Here is a 15454-nt window from a genome sequence, read left to right on the forward strand (position 1 = left end):
CCCTTGTCTGCTTTTCGGAGAGACCACTCTCTTCATGACTCCCTTGTGTGCTCCACACTCCCCTCCAACCCCACCACACCCAGCACCTTCCCCTGCAACCACAGGAAGTGCTACACATGTCCCCATACCTCCTTCCTCACCCCCATCCCAGACCCCAAGATGGCTTTCCACATCAAGCAGATGTTCACTCGCACATCCACCAATGTGGTATACTGCGTCCGCTGTACCCGGTGTGGCTTCCTCTACATTGAGGAAACCAAGAGGCGGCTTGGGGACCATTTTGCAGAACACCTACGCTCGGTTCACAATAAACAACTGCACCTCCCAGTCGCGAACCATTTTAACTCCCCCTCCCATTCCTTAGGTGACATGTCCATCCTGGGCCTCCTGCAGTGCCATAATGATGCCACCCATAGGTTGCAGGACCAGCAACTCATATTCCACTTGGGAACGCTGCAGCCCAATGATATCAATGTGGACTTCACCAGTTTCATAATCTCCCCTCCCCCCACTGCATCCCAAAACCAGCCCAGCTCGTCCCCACCTGCCTAACTTGTTCTTCCTCTCACCAATCCCCTCCTCCCACTTCAAGCTACACCTCCATTTCCTACCTACTAACCTCATCCCGCCCCCTTGACCTGTCCGTCCTCCCCGGACTGATCTGTCCCCTCCCTATCTCATTCCCCAATACTCTCCTCTCCACCTATGTTCTCCTCTATCCATCTTCGGTCCACCTCCCCCTCTCTCCCTATTTATATCAGAATCCTCACCCCATCGCCCTTTTCTGAAGAAGGGTCTAGGCCCAAAACCTCAGCTTTTGTGCTCCTGAGATGCTGCTTGGCCTGCTGTGTTCATCCAGCTCCACACTTTGTTATCCCTAAGGAATTCTGCTATGCAAAGTTTTGTGTTCAAAGATTCCATTCAGGAATGAATAATAATTGCAAAATTAATTAATGAATGCTGAAAAGATGATCTCTCAAGTCCTCAATACAATGATGAGGTGACAACATTAAATGGAGACACTAATTACATTAAGTTAAGAGCGTGGTAACTTGTTACAAACAGTTGGAGATTGCTATTGAAGATTCACGTTTAAGAGAATAGTCGGGAGACTTCACACCAACTAAAACAAAGTTTGACAATAAATCTTCACATATCCATGCACCTGGCAGATGTTCCAGTGGACTGAGGAGCTGACAACTTTAGATCTCTATTCAGAAAGGAGAATGAAATAAAAATAATTAATCTAATATTTCTAGTGGGTTAGCTTTTGGGGACTTGTCTGGCTTAAAGAGTGTAACTCAGTTCAGGACAATCAATACAAATCTGTTCAGACATTTTCATGTCTGACAAACATTGGTGTAATCTGAAGAAACAATACAATGAAATCAGTTACTGCATTCTCATTCATGACTCTTTTTTAGTAACAGCACTATTATTTTTAAGCACAACTCAAAAAGGAAACAAAACAACAGAGCTTAATGTTTAGATTTTCCATACACCATTTCCAAAATACGAACTGATGGAAAATCACTCTCAGCATGTTACATTAACAAAGATCTATGGCTTTGTATGATATCTAAATCTGGTTGTTGGGGTTGAAGGATAACATACCTCAGCACAGAACTAAATTAGGACATATTTTATCATGTTCTATGCACTTTAACAAATTAGTCTAATAAAAGAATTCCAAAATCTTTTTTTTTTAAAAAGTACAACAGTTTCTATCAATTTTTTCAGTTTACATATTAATTTGCTGACAGTATTACAAAACCAATTAGTATTCTACTCTCCTTTCAATTGCATTAAGAATTCAGACCAAGAACTCATTTCAGACTGGCAGCAGTTGGCTCTAACCATTGATTTCTTTGTCTTGTAGGTGTAATTACACTGCAGCACAAACAGGATAATTTAACGACAAGAATGGAACTGTTCATGGGTTAAGATATACTTAAAAGTGAATTAAAGCCATTATGAGCCATTAGATGCAGAGAAATCTCAGAATTCTGTACCAATATAGGAACTTACTCCTCAAGCATTATTAAAATGATCTCTCTCCATCTATCTTCTCCTCTATCCATCTTTGGTCCGTCGCCCCCTCTCTCCCTATTTATTTCAGAATCCTCTCCCCATTCCCCCTTTTCTGATGAAGGGTCTAGGCCTGAAACGTCAGCTTCTGCGCTCCACCAGGGGTGGCATGGTTGCTCAGCTTGGCCTGCTGTGTTCGTCCAGCCCCACACTTTGTTATCATGCATTTAAGAAAGTCAAGTTGAACAAAAGTCGCTCAGTGTCGTAGAGTTTGAGCTCAGCCTCTGCAAAGTAAAGTTCTGTATGTCAAATGACCACAGCACTGGTGAGCAGGTTTGCTAATGTTAGAATTCTCACTAATTTTTCACTATTTTTTTTTGAAAATCAACATTGATATAGAGGTGAGTGCTGAAAGGTGACTTTTGGATTGTGAGCAAAAACTTGTATTAAAAAAACAAGGAGATACAGCAAACAAACTATTTGTTTGAGGCCAGGCCTGAAAGATAATTGCAAGTCGTTTCTTGTTACCAATTGCTCTATAGATGCTTTGACTCCAAAAAGAGTCCTTACACAAAAGCAGATGGCGGCTGTTCAAAGTGAACTGGACCTTGGGGGCAGATGACCAGTCTGACTGAGAGAGGCCAGAGATTGAACCAGTTTTTGAACTCTATCTAAATCAGGAGGATTGGGCCTGTGAAATCTACAAACAGGTGTTTGATTGCTCCTTAGTTGTACTCTCATGATAAACATATTGCACGTCCAGAGAACAGAATCCCAGTCATTAGGAGGACAGGGGTGGCATGGTGGCTCAGTGGTTAGCACTTCTGCCTCACAACACTGGGGGCCTGGGTTCGATTCCCCATTGGGCAAATGTCTGTACGGAGTTTGCACATTCTCCCCGTGTCTGCATGGGTTTCCTCCGGGGGGCTCCGGTTTCCTCCCACACTCCAATGATGTGCAGGCTAGGTGGATTGACCATTCTAAATTGCCCATTGTGTCCAGGGGTGTGTGGGTTACGTAGGCTTGGTGAATAGGTTTGGGTGGGATTCTCTGAGGGTAGGTGTGGGCTTGTTGGGCCAAAGGGCCTGTTTCCACACTGTAGGGATTCTATGAATTAATAGTTTAAAAAAGCAGGCAAGAAAATGCAAAAAAGTCAGTGATTTTGGCATTGGGTAAGTCACTCAGTTATGTGTGACTACAATTCTGGGTATAAGAAAGAAAGGAAACACAAATAAAAACAGAAATGGATTTTTTTTTCTTTATTCATTCACGGGATGAGGGTGTTGCTGGCTAAACCAGCATTTGTTGTCCATCTCTAAATGCCCAGAGGGCAATTCAGAGACAAACTCATTGCTCTGGATCTGAAGTCACATGTAGGCCAGACCAGGTAAGGATGGCCGTTTTCTCCCCTAAAGGACATTAGTGAACCAGGTGAGTTTTTCCAACAATCGGCAATGGGTTCATGGTCATCATTACACCCTTAGTTCCGATACTTATTGAATTTGAATTTCATCTGCTGTGGCAGGATTCGAACCCAGGTCCCCAGAACATTATCCCAGTCTCTGGATCAACAATCTAGTGATAGTACCACTTGGCCAAAGCCGCCCCATGGAATCCCAATTATAAGAATAAAATAAATATTCCTCAGAGCCTGCTGAAATATATTTGCATACATCAGTGTCATCAGAAACCAAGCAAGATAAAATCCCAAATGCCAGTGATGTTATGGAGTCTGCTTAAGCGAATTGGCCAGATACATCTCATTTATTTTTCCCTTTTGATTCAACCCTTAACTGTGTCTGTTGCCTGTCTTTGTGACAGAATGGGGATGGAATCAATGAAGATTGTGTCAAAATTATAAACACGAAAGAGGTAACCTTAAAATGAAACAATGAATGAGAGATGTTGAAGACCAGAAACAAAACCAAAAATTGTTGGAGAAACTCAGGAGTTATGGCAGCACCTTTAGTGAATGGTCACTGCCTTTTCTTCACAGATCTGAGTTTGTCCAGCACTGTGTTTTTGAATTAGATTACTTCGTTGTTTAACTTTGTTCCACTAAAGTATTGTTAATAAATTGTTAAGTATTTTGTTTAGATAGGAACCTGGTGTCTGGAATTAGTCATTCACAAAAATCTGCCACTAGTTATTTAAAAAATCTGGTTATGAACCTTGGGTCAATTTTGCAGATCATTGAGTATTTTAGTTTTACTGCGTTGCAAATACAGTGATAGGGAGGCTGGTTAGATTTGGCAGTGTCTCCATGCCATAACATTGACAAACTCAGGTTTAAACCTCAGAGAACAGACAGTAACAAGTTAAGAGAGAGAGAATGAGTGTTTTGGTAAGGAGAATGGAGAAGTTAAGGTTGCCAATGTCAAGTTGACAGTTCTAAATGAAGAGTTCAAGGATAGGTGCAATGTCAAGGGAGTCTACTAGAGACTGGCAAAAGCATCCATGGAGCAGGGAAGACGACTATTGCCTGAAAAGTGAAGAAGAGTTGAACATCATGTTGTGCCTGACATTTAAAGTTCAAGTGTAAAGGGATAACACAAGAGCCCTCTGGGAAGCACAGATTGCTCAGTGAAGAGCAAAAAGGCAGAGGCTGCAGCGAATATGTGACCAAAGAGGTGGTATCTGAAAGAGGAAAAGGGGCCACACAAAAGCAGAGGGGTGAATGGATCCAGAGAGGTGCCGGCATTGAGGGTTTATTGAAGCATCTATGATTTTAACACCTAAAAAAAGGAAGAGAAAAGATTTCTTGTTAGGGCTTTGAATGAGATGTAAAGAAAATGGAACTCGGGACCAGGACAGCTTTAAGGCATTGTCAGGGAATGCTAATAGGGAGAGAGAGGTCAACAATATAAAGTGAATGCTGCACAAGGCACCAAGTCTCGGTCTTAGAATGTGGTGAAAACAACCATCCCGGGAGTCTTGTATCTCTCAGAGATACCCATAATCCTGGATGGGTTTCAAACACAAACAATGGAACTTCCATTGGAAGCCACTGAGAGCAAGTTGGAGCCAGAAGTAGAGGCTATATCTGAGGTGACTGTAGCAGGCTACACAATTTAGAGGTCCTGGCTAATGCACTGGGGACAAGGGTTCAAATCCAATCACAACTGGTAGAAAAATAAATTCTGGAACTCAAAGTCAGTTCAGTAATGGTGATGAAAATCCATCACTATTTGTTGTAAAACCCTATCTGGTTCACTAATGTCCATTAGAAAACAAAACCTGATTTTTTGGTCTGGCCCACAAGTGATTTCAGACCAATGGCTTTGTGATTGGAATTTAACTGCCCTCTAAAATGGACTACCACGCCATTCAGTTCAAGGGCAATTAAGGATGGATTTAAAAAATGCAGGCATCTGCAGCAAAGCTAACATCCCATGAGAGAATTTAGCTATAAAAACAAATTTTACTGAACACCTTATCGAACACTGAGGGAAACAGAAATCAATGAAAATGAACAAGTTGAGAGAATCTAACAATGATCCCTTGAGATTCAATAGCATCACCATCACTGAATCACCTATTATTAACATCTGGTGAGTTATCATTGACGAGAAATTGAACTGAACTAGCCCGAAATACTGTTGCTACAAAAGCAGGTCAGAGGCTAGGAGTTCGATGGTAGTAACTCACCTCCTGTCTCCCCAAAGCCTGTCCACCACCACCCACAAGTTTCCCTCTAAGCCAACTACCATTTTTGGAATTTCAGTTAACAATTTTTCCGCGCTCGCTGGGTCAAAATCCCAGAACTTATCAATCGCACTCTGGAAGTCATTACACAAGGACTGCTGCAGATCAAGTAGGTAGCAGAACTCCATCTTTTCCAGGACAAATGGGATGGGCAATAAACATTCATCTAGTAAGAAAAACCAAAATCTCTCAATCTTCTTTTAAAAGTGGGTGTTCTATTTGCCTACAAAATAATTTATACACTTCCAAAGTAATCCATTGGTTCTGAAGAACAACATAATGGTCTGAAGATGTGACATCATGCAAAATGAGGCAAGTTATTTCCCCTTATTCCAAACAAAGACAAGATTTTAAAAAAGTAAGCATCTCTATACATTCATATTGGTGCTTGTCTACATTTCCAAGCTTAGAGACACTAAATAAATGAAAATTGCCACTGTATAGACTTGTTCACATGCAGCAAGACCCTGTATTTGTGTCACGTCTTACCATGCCCTTTATGATGTACTGATGTTCCCCAGAACCAATAAATTCTTTTTTCATGAAAAGAAAACAGAAGTTGCTGGAAAAGTTCAGCAGGTCTGACAGCATCTGCGAAGAAAAAACATCAGAGTTAAGGTTTCCTCAGTTCTGAAGAAGGGTCACTGGACCCGAAACATGAACTCTGAATGTTTTCTTCACAGATGCTGCCAGATCTGAGCTGCAGATGCTGGAGAATCCAAGATAACAAAGTGTGGAGCTGGACGAACACAGTAGGCCAAGCAGCATCCCAGGAGCACAAAAGCTGACGTTTCGGGCCTAGACCCTTCACACTTTGTTATTTTGGATTCTCCAGCATCTGCAGTTCCCATTATCTCTGATCACAATTTTAACCTCACTGCGAAGCCTCTTCCAGGGATGCCTAACCTGAAGAAGTTACCCTCCTCCCTCCAGACCAACCTCAGGGAATCTCTCTCCCACTGCAACTATCTTCTCCTCTATCCATCTTTGGTCCACCTCCCCCCTCTCCTATTTATTTCAGAACCCTCTCCCCATCCCCCTTTTCTGATGAAGGGTCTAGGCCCAAAACGTCAGCTTTTGTGCTCTTAGGATGCTGCTTGGCCTGCTGTGTTCATCCAGCTTCACACTTTGTTATCTATGCTGCCAGATCTGCTCAGCTTTTCCAGAAACTTGTGTTTTGGTTCCTGATTTATAGCATCTGCAGTTCTTTCAGTTTTTAATTGAATTATTTTTCAATTGCTTTTATTACAAGTAAACTAGTCAGTTTCAAGGGAAACAACATCACCAACTGCAAGTTTAAAATAACTTAATTATACAAAGGCTCTAATTGCCTTATGGATACTTACATCAAAGAACGAGCGCATTCAGATAATATCCTGATCTAAGAAGGTAGAAATAGTAGAGAAGTAGTGGTTTTTGGATTCAAGAAAGAAATCACAAAAAGCTGGTGGCAGGTGCAAACAATAATTACAAAGTCCAGTGGAATATCGGCTTTAATCTCAAGAGGGCTGGAATACAAAAGGTTGGAAGGTTATGTTACAGCTGCACAAAGCACTGGTTAGAAGCCATCTGGAGTACTGCATTCAATGCTGGGTATTGCAACTCAAAGAATAAAATGGCCTGGAAAAAGGTGAACACAGATACTAAAATGTGTTCTATTATGATAACAAGCTGCATAGACTAAGCTTGTACTCCCTTAATTAGAGATTAGAATGTCATTGAGGTGTTTATAATAAAGTTAATAATTTCTCCACTTCTCCTTGTGCAGGGCAGCATAGATCAAGTCAGTGCACACTTAAGATCAGGCCATTCCAAGCAATTGTCCACACAACTGCATAAAACTGAAGTGGAAAACCCAAAAATACTGCCAAATATCGATGGAAGGTGATATTAAATGTTCTGACTCAAGTCCACTGTGTATATAAAACTAGCAATGCCAGATATTGGAATTCATAATATTCATTTTAAAGTAAAGTATTAGTAGTGAGCACATTAATTTGACCTTCAAGTAACTCCTCTAGATGTTTTGTTTAAATCATGTATTTCCACTACTATTTCAGTTTGCAGACAGGCTTGGAAGAAATTGCTTGAGTTGATAATCACTTCATTGGCATAGGAGCCAAAGTATTGTTTCCGAGTTGCCAACTGTGTGGGAGACTACAGAATTAAAAGTGTCAACAAATTGTGATAGACAGATTTTTGTTATGTATGCAAGGGTACTGAAGGTTATGGAACACAAACAAGTAAAGACAGTAGAGGGACACACCAGGTCAGATTTAAAGTAAACGATAGCACAGGCTTAAATGGGCTGGGCAACCTCTTCTCATGTTCCCAAAGCAGTTTAAATCTGAGTGTGATCGTTTAAACGTAAACTAGTGCTCAAAGCAAGTAAAAGATTCAAAAATTTTACTCTCAGCACCACACAAGCACTGATCCATCTGTACACATGGTTCATTAATGGAGACTGAGAGGCTTAAATACAATTTGTGTTGACAAAGATAGCATGCTGCAGTGCTGACCAAAGCAGCTTGTGGAATCAATGAGTCATAAACATTACTGAGCACATATCTGGCATCCACTTTCGACATGCAATGTGAAATCTCAAATATCATTGGGGGAGCTGGTCAATTTTCTACCCTTTACCCTAATCACGCTGTCAACATCCCTCTTTGGTGGGTCCAAAGCAGGTTGGATAAGTTTTTCCTCTTTTTTTAAAAACCACCTGTTGTTTCATCATGGGTTTAGACGTGTTCCCTGGCAGGGTCCTAGCAGTGTGGCCCACAATCATCTTCCTGGCCACTAATAAATCTCAAGATCTTCAGTCTTATTGGCTTGGACAAGTAACAAATCTTAACTGAACCAATCAAGTTAGGAACACAACGGGCAGCGATGACCTAGTGGTATTAAATCGCTAGACTGTTAATTCAGAGACCCAGATCACGTTCTGGGGACCTGGGTTCGAATCACGTCATGGCAGATGGTGGAATTTGAATTCAATAAATATATGGAATTAACAGTCTAATGATGATCATGAACCAATTGTCAGGAAAAACCCACCTGGTTCACTCATGTCCTTTAAGGAAGGAAACTGCCACCCTTACCTGGTTTGGCTTACATGTGACTCCAGACCCACAGCAATGTAGTTGACTCTCAACTGCTCTCTGAGCAATTAGGGATGGGCAATAAATGCTGCCCTAGCCAGCAACACCCTCATCCCATGAATGAATAAAGAAAACAAACAATTCACACACTTGACATATTTTAAGTGGAAGATGAATTTACATCCATCATAAAGCCAGTCTGAAGCCTTCCTCAATAAGACAGGCCTGGCACAACTGAGTCCACTATTTGCTGGTCAGTTCTATACATTCCCAGCGAAGACAACCACACAGAAATTCTCTAATATCCCACACAGTTGGCAACTCAAACAATACTTTGGCTCCTATGCCAATGAAGTGATTATTAACTTAAACAATTTCTTCCAAGCCTGTCTGCAAATTGAAATAGTAGTGGAAATACATGATTTAAACAAAACAGTGCCATATCTGGAGGAGTTACTTGAAGGTCAAATTTAAGTGCTCAGTACTAATGCTTTAACATGAATATTATGAATTCCAGAATCAGGCATTGTCATTTTTACATACACAGTGGACTTGAATCAAAGCATTTAATCTCACCTTCCATGAGATAGCCTCGCTATTAATAAAACAGTGTGGAGCTGGAGGAACACAACTGGCTAGGCAGCATCAGAGGAGCAGATAAGCTGGGTTTCGGGTCGGGACCCTTCTTCAGAAATTTCCCATCTCTGACGCCAGCATCAGCAGTTCTGATTATCTCTGGACTGACTATTGTACTTTTCAACTCACATGTTTCCCTGAGGCCTACTGGAAATTTGAAATTACAATAATAGATTAGGGTAACACATAGGTGAGATTGCATGGAAGAAGGGCAATTCACAGAGTATTCTTTAATCATTGGAATAAATATTAGAAAGACCAAAAAGCAGTGTCAATTTAAAGAAGAGGGAGACAAATTGTGCTTCTAAAGACAAATCAGAAACAGAAAGGAAATGAGATGGAAGAAAGATCAAGAGAAGAAAAGGACAGTATGAATGGTTTAAGTGTACAACTTGACCTTTTACTAAGTGTCCCTGAAAATTTAAAAACCTAAAGGAATTAGACTTTATGCTTGCAATATTTTCTGTTCCAGAAAGATCAATTGAAAGTAATTAACACTCATTTATGTTGTCAAATGGATACTTACACTCGTAGCAGTGTGACATAAGCTTTGTAGCAAATATAATGGGCAAATATATCAGGTTTCTAAACGTAAAGAAAAATCCAGGAGCAAGATGCAATCTTGGCAAAGCCAACAGAATGGCAACACAAGTCCACCACTCCAGCTATGCCTAAATTTGCTGCATCATTATTGACAAATAACCGTGAGCAACATTATCCTTGCTGTTATTTTGACTGCAAATTTTTGTCCATTCATCTAAAAATGTTCATGATATCCCACAGCACAACCTGATGACAAACATTGAGATAAACATACGACATATTGTCCAATCTGGTTTTGCTGTGTATAGAAGGTGATTCAACTGTGAACTACAGTTTTAATTTACTTTAGCCCTTCAAACAATTTATTTCATCAATAGAATACTGCCTTGTTAATTATATTAAATCTGAATTTCAAATCAATTTATAATTAAAATAATTTTGCACCAAAAGACAAACAAGTCAGTCAAATCCTGCTGATATATAAATGGAGAAACATTTGGATTTTTTTAAAGCATTGAAACTGGATTATTGGATACTGAAACTTAAATTTTTTGCACTCTCTCTATGGGGTGCAATTTTGAAAAGTCTCCACTGATTGAAGATAAAGCTAGGGAGGATTTTGTACATTTTCATCATTCAAAATCATCTATTTATTGGTACCTGAAACTAAACCAAAGAAATGAAAGCAGCACAGACAGCCCTACTCAATACCCAGCATTTCATCTGCATACTTTATCATCTTTATAAGCGTTAGAACACAGCATCATGTACAAACTGTTCCTTTTGAAGTCTTCTGGAAGATTGCAGTTGTAATAAATACAATGAAGTAATAATGAATTAATTTTAAAAAAATCATCTGTATTGGCAGCTGCTGACTCCAAGTGAGAGTATGCATTATTAAAGCTGAGTAAGCTTGTTTCACATTTGATAACTTGAGGTTGTCAAAGGTCAGACACTATGCTAGCAGTCCATCAAATGTAAAGCAATGTGTCAAAGGCTATTGAGGCTGCTGCCACTGTTGTTATGGTAACTCCATGCTCCAGTATGCATTGAGTATCAGGATAAATTCATCATAAAAACATCCAAAAAGCCAAGGCAACTCTTAGAGTTAATCATATGATTATACTGCATCGTATGCAGCAGTTCTTGTGAGGACTATTGTTTTCATTTTTCCACATACGGAATGATTTTGCAGGTACAAGGCATTGTGTGTAGCAAAAATCTCTTCACAACACATCAAAGTGATCAAAGATATTTGTTGAACAAGTACTTGCCTCCGGCAGAGAAAAGAAAAATCTCTGAAGCAATTGCTAACTGGCAATACATCAGACAACAAAATAGGAGACAAAACCTGCTTTACAAATTGTAAGCTCCGCAGACATTCATAGACCATTGCAAATTGAGTTGTTGGAGGAAACGCAAATAAAATGGCATTCATGAAGGCACCATTTTAGAACGAAGCCACAGACTGCAGAATCATACCCACCACTCTGAGGAAGAAGGTTTGCTACAGGTTTAAGCATGATACCAGCAACTCACCAGTTAAGCCCAGCCAGCCATCTGCCAGTATACATCCTGAGGCCCTTTCAGATCAGGATAACCCCCATCTCAGAAATGGAAAAACCTGGAAGTCGGTAGCAAGCAGTTGATTAATCAAGCTGTAGATTCTCTATTAAAACATTTTGCAGGTAATGGGTTAGCACCAGCGTTTGCCTGGCTTTCCTCTCTGAGGGCCTCCAAATAATACTATAGTCTAACCAATCCTTGTTCTGCTGCTTTATTTCAGATCCATTCACGACAGTGGGTATACATTGAATTCTTAACAATGCCTGCCTCCACGATGAAAAAGGAAAAGTAGTTTTCTGCCTACATAATGCCTTCCAACTGTTACCGTGGCAACAAATGACGGTTGCAACAGGGGGGCTAGTGCAGACAAACAGACTGTACTGCAAAAGGCAGGCAATTCTGCTTCGTTCAAATATCTACTCACAAATAATAAGATTGCTTCCAAAACAACACCGATATAACCCTTTTAAACAATACTTCTGTCAATAAAGCTGACACTGCTCTATGTACAAGGATATTGCCACTTTTCTAATTAAAAACAAATACTTCTGCTCATCTTGGCTCCAAGTTACAGGCTTTCTCAGACTGCACAAGGCATGATAATCTGGAATAACTTATTTTTCATGGCTTACATCAAGAAACGGTAGTTACTTTCTTAAAAGAGAGAAAATTCCCAAGTGTTTAATCGTGAGTTTAAAATTGATCATAGTCAGAAGATTTACTGCAATCAATAAATATTTAAACAAATGGGAGACACAACAATGTACACTTTCAGTAGTTCAAATCTTCACCCACTCAAAAGAATTGGCAATTACCACTATATTCATCTATTCACCTATGTCAATTTATGCCCATTAAAACACAAGCCGAGATAATACTGCCAAAATATTCTTCCTATTTACAGTGGAAATAGCTGGACAAGAGTTCTGAACTAATGCACCACAATATTTAAGCAGTGAGAAATTCGTCAAATACTCCAAATGCAATTTCATGGTTGACCTTACACTAGGTTTGGCATAAACTTGATAAATATGAGGGGGAGAAAATGGAGTTAACCTTGATTTCCCAATGCGGGGGAGAAGGTCTTATTCAATCCTGTAGAGTGAAAATAGAAAATAAATAGGCAACAAAGGAAAATGAACTGTTGTGATGACTTCTAAATTGTCTTAATTAAATTTCCTTCAATTCTCAAATAAGAGGGGGATGGGCATTTCATAAGATGAAAACAACACATTAGGAATCCAGATCAATTTGATATGGGCTAAGCACATCCACATTAAAAAATGTTTGCTGACTATTTATTTTGCAAAATGTGAGACACACATCACGTGGCAGCATCAGGCTTACTGCACACTGTTTTGGGAGCGCAACTACAGAACATTCTACACTATTGCTCAAAAACATTTGAGCATTTAAGTAACCAGAGGCAATGATTTTTTTTCAGGAAAATGCTAATAAAAAATGCAATGTCAGTAACTGTGCTTCATGACTAAATTTATCTTAGTTGTGCAAAATTAAGGCCAGTGATTTCACATTGGCATTCTGCAATAAATACGTAAAACTTTTCAATAGTCACATATTTGGGGGCTAGTGCAAGAGTGCCGAAAAAGCTGTGTGCTCGGTGGGCAATTTAAGACAGCAATCTGTCCAACAATAGGTTTGCTAAAATTATTTTCCTTATAGTTCTCTTTTTCAGCTTGTTTTTTTTGTCAATATTTGAGAGTGATCCACCACATTAGAGGAGAAAACAAACATGCCCTGGTCATCTCCAAAATAAACTGAAAATGCATTTCTGTAACTTTACTTTCCAAGTATTATCAAATTGCCTTTTACCATTTTAATTTAATTTAAGAAAACAGTGGCCTACATTTGTTTATTTGGGCCTAAGCAAATACAGACACATTCATCAGGATGTACACACTTTCAGACAGGCAGAATTTACCATTATAGCTGAGGGTGCCAAATGATTTATCATGCAACTTTTTTAGCCTGATTGATTATAATTTTGTTTATTCTTCTGGGTCAGATAAATAAATTGATTTTCAGTAGCACATTTATTACATTATTAACCCAAATGCACAAAGCAAACTAATATGCAAGTACAATAACTAACATTTTGTTCCAATTTTCATTTCATTTTTAATTCACATTTATATTACTGTGTTACTTTTGCTAAGCTGTGCAATGAGTAACAGAATTTTAAAAGGCAATTGACTGCCCCGTTCATATGGTAATCTAGTTGGTTAAAAACTGAAAGTAAAGCTTTCTCTCAACATAAAGAGATTTTTATCCAACTTTTTCAGACATGTACAGATTGCAACCGAGAATGGATTTAATGCCCTCACCAAGAAAGACCTAAAATTTTGGTAGGTAAATGCAGTGTACCAATGTGCTGTGGCACAGCATCAACACTCTTCCATTTACTGCAGGTACACAGGCCTTTACTCGTGAATTTAGCTCTCAACCTTTAGGAACAACTCCTTTCAGTCTTCAAGTGCGAACAGAAGATTTTGGTGACTTGTAAATGTAGTTCTCCATGCTCACTCTGACCTCAGATCCTACATTGCTGCAATGACATTCAGGGTCAGCTCAAGGAGCACTGTCTGGTATCAACAAAGACTGCTGAAATTTCACACCAAAATCTATGGCCAATTTCTTTGAACAGCAGCTATTGGTGATGTTTTCATTTCCCAATTGTGCTTTCTTTGGACCCATCTTTTGACTGTGATTTATTCTAATAGTATCATCATTTCCCAGCACCTTCACCACTGGTGCCTTTCAACTCTCAACTTCCACTCAATGAAGGTCTCCTAGAACAACGGATAGCATCGCTGCCTCACAGTCAGAAGCTCTGGGTTCAAGTGTCAAAGGGATGGATGATTTTAAGAAAATCACTTATAAAACTTGATCAAACAGGACCTCGAGTAGATACTACAGGTAAATCTGTCTCAGAACAGTGGGTTCCATTTTAGGAGGAAATGTAGAGTGTACACGGCCAACATGTTCCAATAAAGGGAAAGGAGAGGACCATCAAATCCTGTGAACTCTCGATATCAAGGGATAGACAGCATTAGATTAAGACTAAAAGAGAGGGTGGGGAGGATACCGAGGGCTGAAAACAGCAGAAGCCCTCCAGGAGTAGAGAATGTGCAAGAGGAAACTTAGGAGAGCAAAAATGGGTATAAGAAAGGATGCTAGAGAAAGGAAAATCTTAAATTGTTTTAGAGGTACATTCAGGGTAAAAAGATAATGACAGAAAGAGTAAGGCCCATTTAAGGACTGCAGCAGTAATTTATGCGTAGAGCCAGAGGATGTAGGAAGGGTTCTAAAATTAATATTTTGTGTCAGCATTCAATAGTGAGAGGGATGATAAGGGTGTCGAAATCGAGGAGAAGAAATTAAAGAAATTAGCATAGACAGAAAAACAGCTGAGTGGTCTGGCAAGTTTGAAAATAAATACATACCCAGGCCTGAAACAAACTTATTCCTCGTCGTTGAATCAGGCAAAGGGGAAAATAGCAAGGGAGCTTGCAAAAATTTTTAATTCCTCTCTGGCTAGGGTTAATGGATCAGAGAAGTGAGGGACATTTGACCAGGAAATTACAGGCCAGCGAGTCTAATCTTGGAGGAGGAGAAATTGAATGAAAGCAGTTCTGAGGGATAGAATTAATCTGTACTCAAAGTCAGGAATTAATCAAGCTTAGTCAACATGGTTTTATATTAAGAGGAGGTCATGTCTAACAAACTTGATTGAATTTTTTGAAGAGAAGATTAGGTATGTAGATAAGGGTAATGTTTTTGATGTATACTACTTGGATTTCAGCAAGTTTTCCTGCCGAGGTCCCAAATGGGAAACTGATTGCAAAGCTAAGAGA

The 15454-nt window shown here is 39.6% G+C and overlaps 1 protein-coding gene across 5 annotated transcripts in view; it reads right to left on the reverse strand.

The window, feature by feature from the left end:
- The window catches only part of fgd (faciogenital dysplasia), a 227545-nt gene that overhangs the window by 167390 nt on the left and 44701 nt on the right, over positions 1-15454 (reverse strand). The window contains exons 1-2 of one of the 5 annotated variants that reach the window (XM_059649873.1): positions 11553-11941; positions 7080-7241 (exon numbers count right to left, since the gene is read on the reverse strand). The exons of 1 other annotated variant lie outside the window; for it this stretch is intronic. Coding sequence is in view for 2 of the 4 variants with exons in the window: in XM_059649870.1 (XP_059505853.1) it covers positions 5822-5861 (40 nt within the window). In the remaining 2 variants the exon portion in view is untranslated. Of the gene's footprint in view, positions 1-5821; positions 5877-7079; positions 7242-9996; positions 10031-11552; positions 11942-15454 lie in introns of those variants that run through there. 3 more of the 5 variants (XM_059649874.1, XM_059649872.1, XM_059649870.1) reach the window with 3 other exon arrangements.

The sequence above is a fragment of the Stegostoma tigrinum genome, chromosome 11, assembly GCF_030684315.1.
Source record: "Stegostoma tigrinum isolate sSteTig4 chromosome 11, sSteTig4.hap1, whole genome shotgun sequence".
NCBI classification, from domain to species: domain Eukaryota; kingdom Metazoa; phylum Chordata; class Chondrichthyes; order Orectolobiformes; family Stegostomatidae; genus Stegostoma; species Stegostoma tigrinum.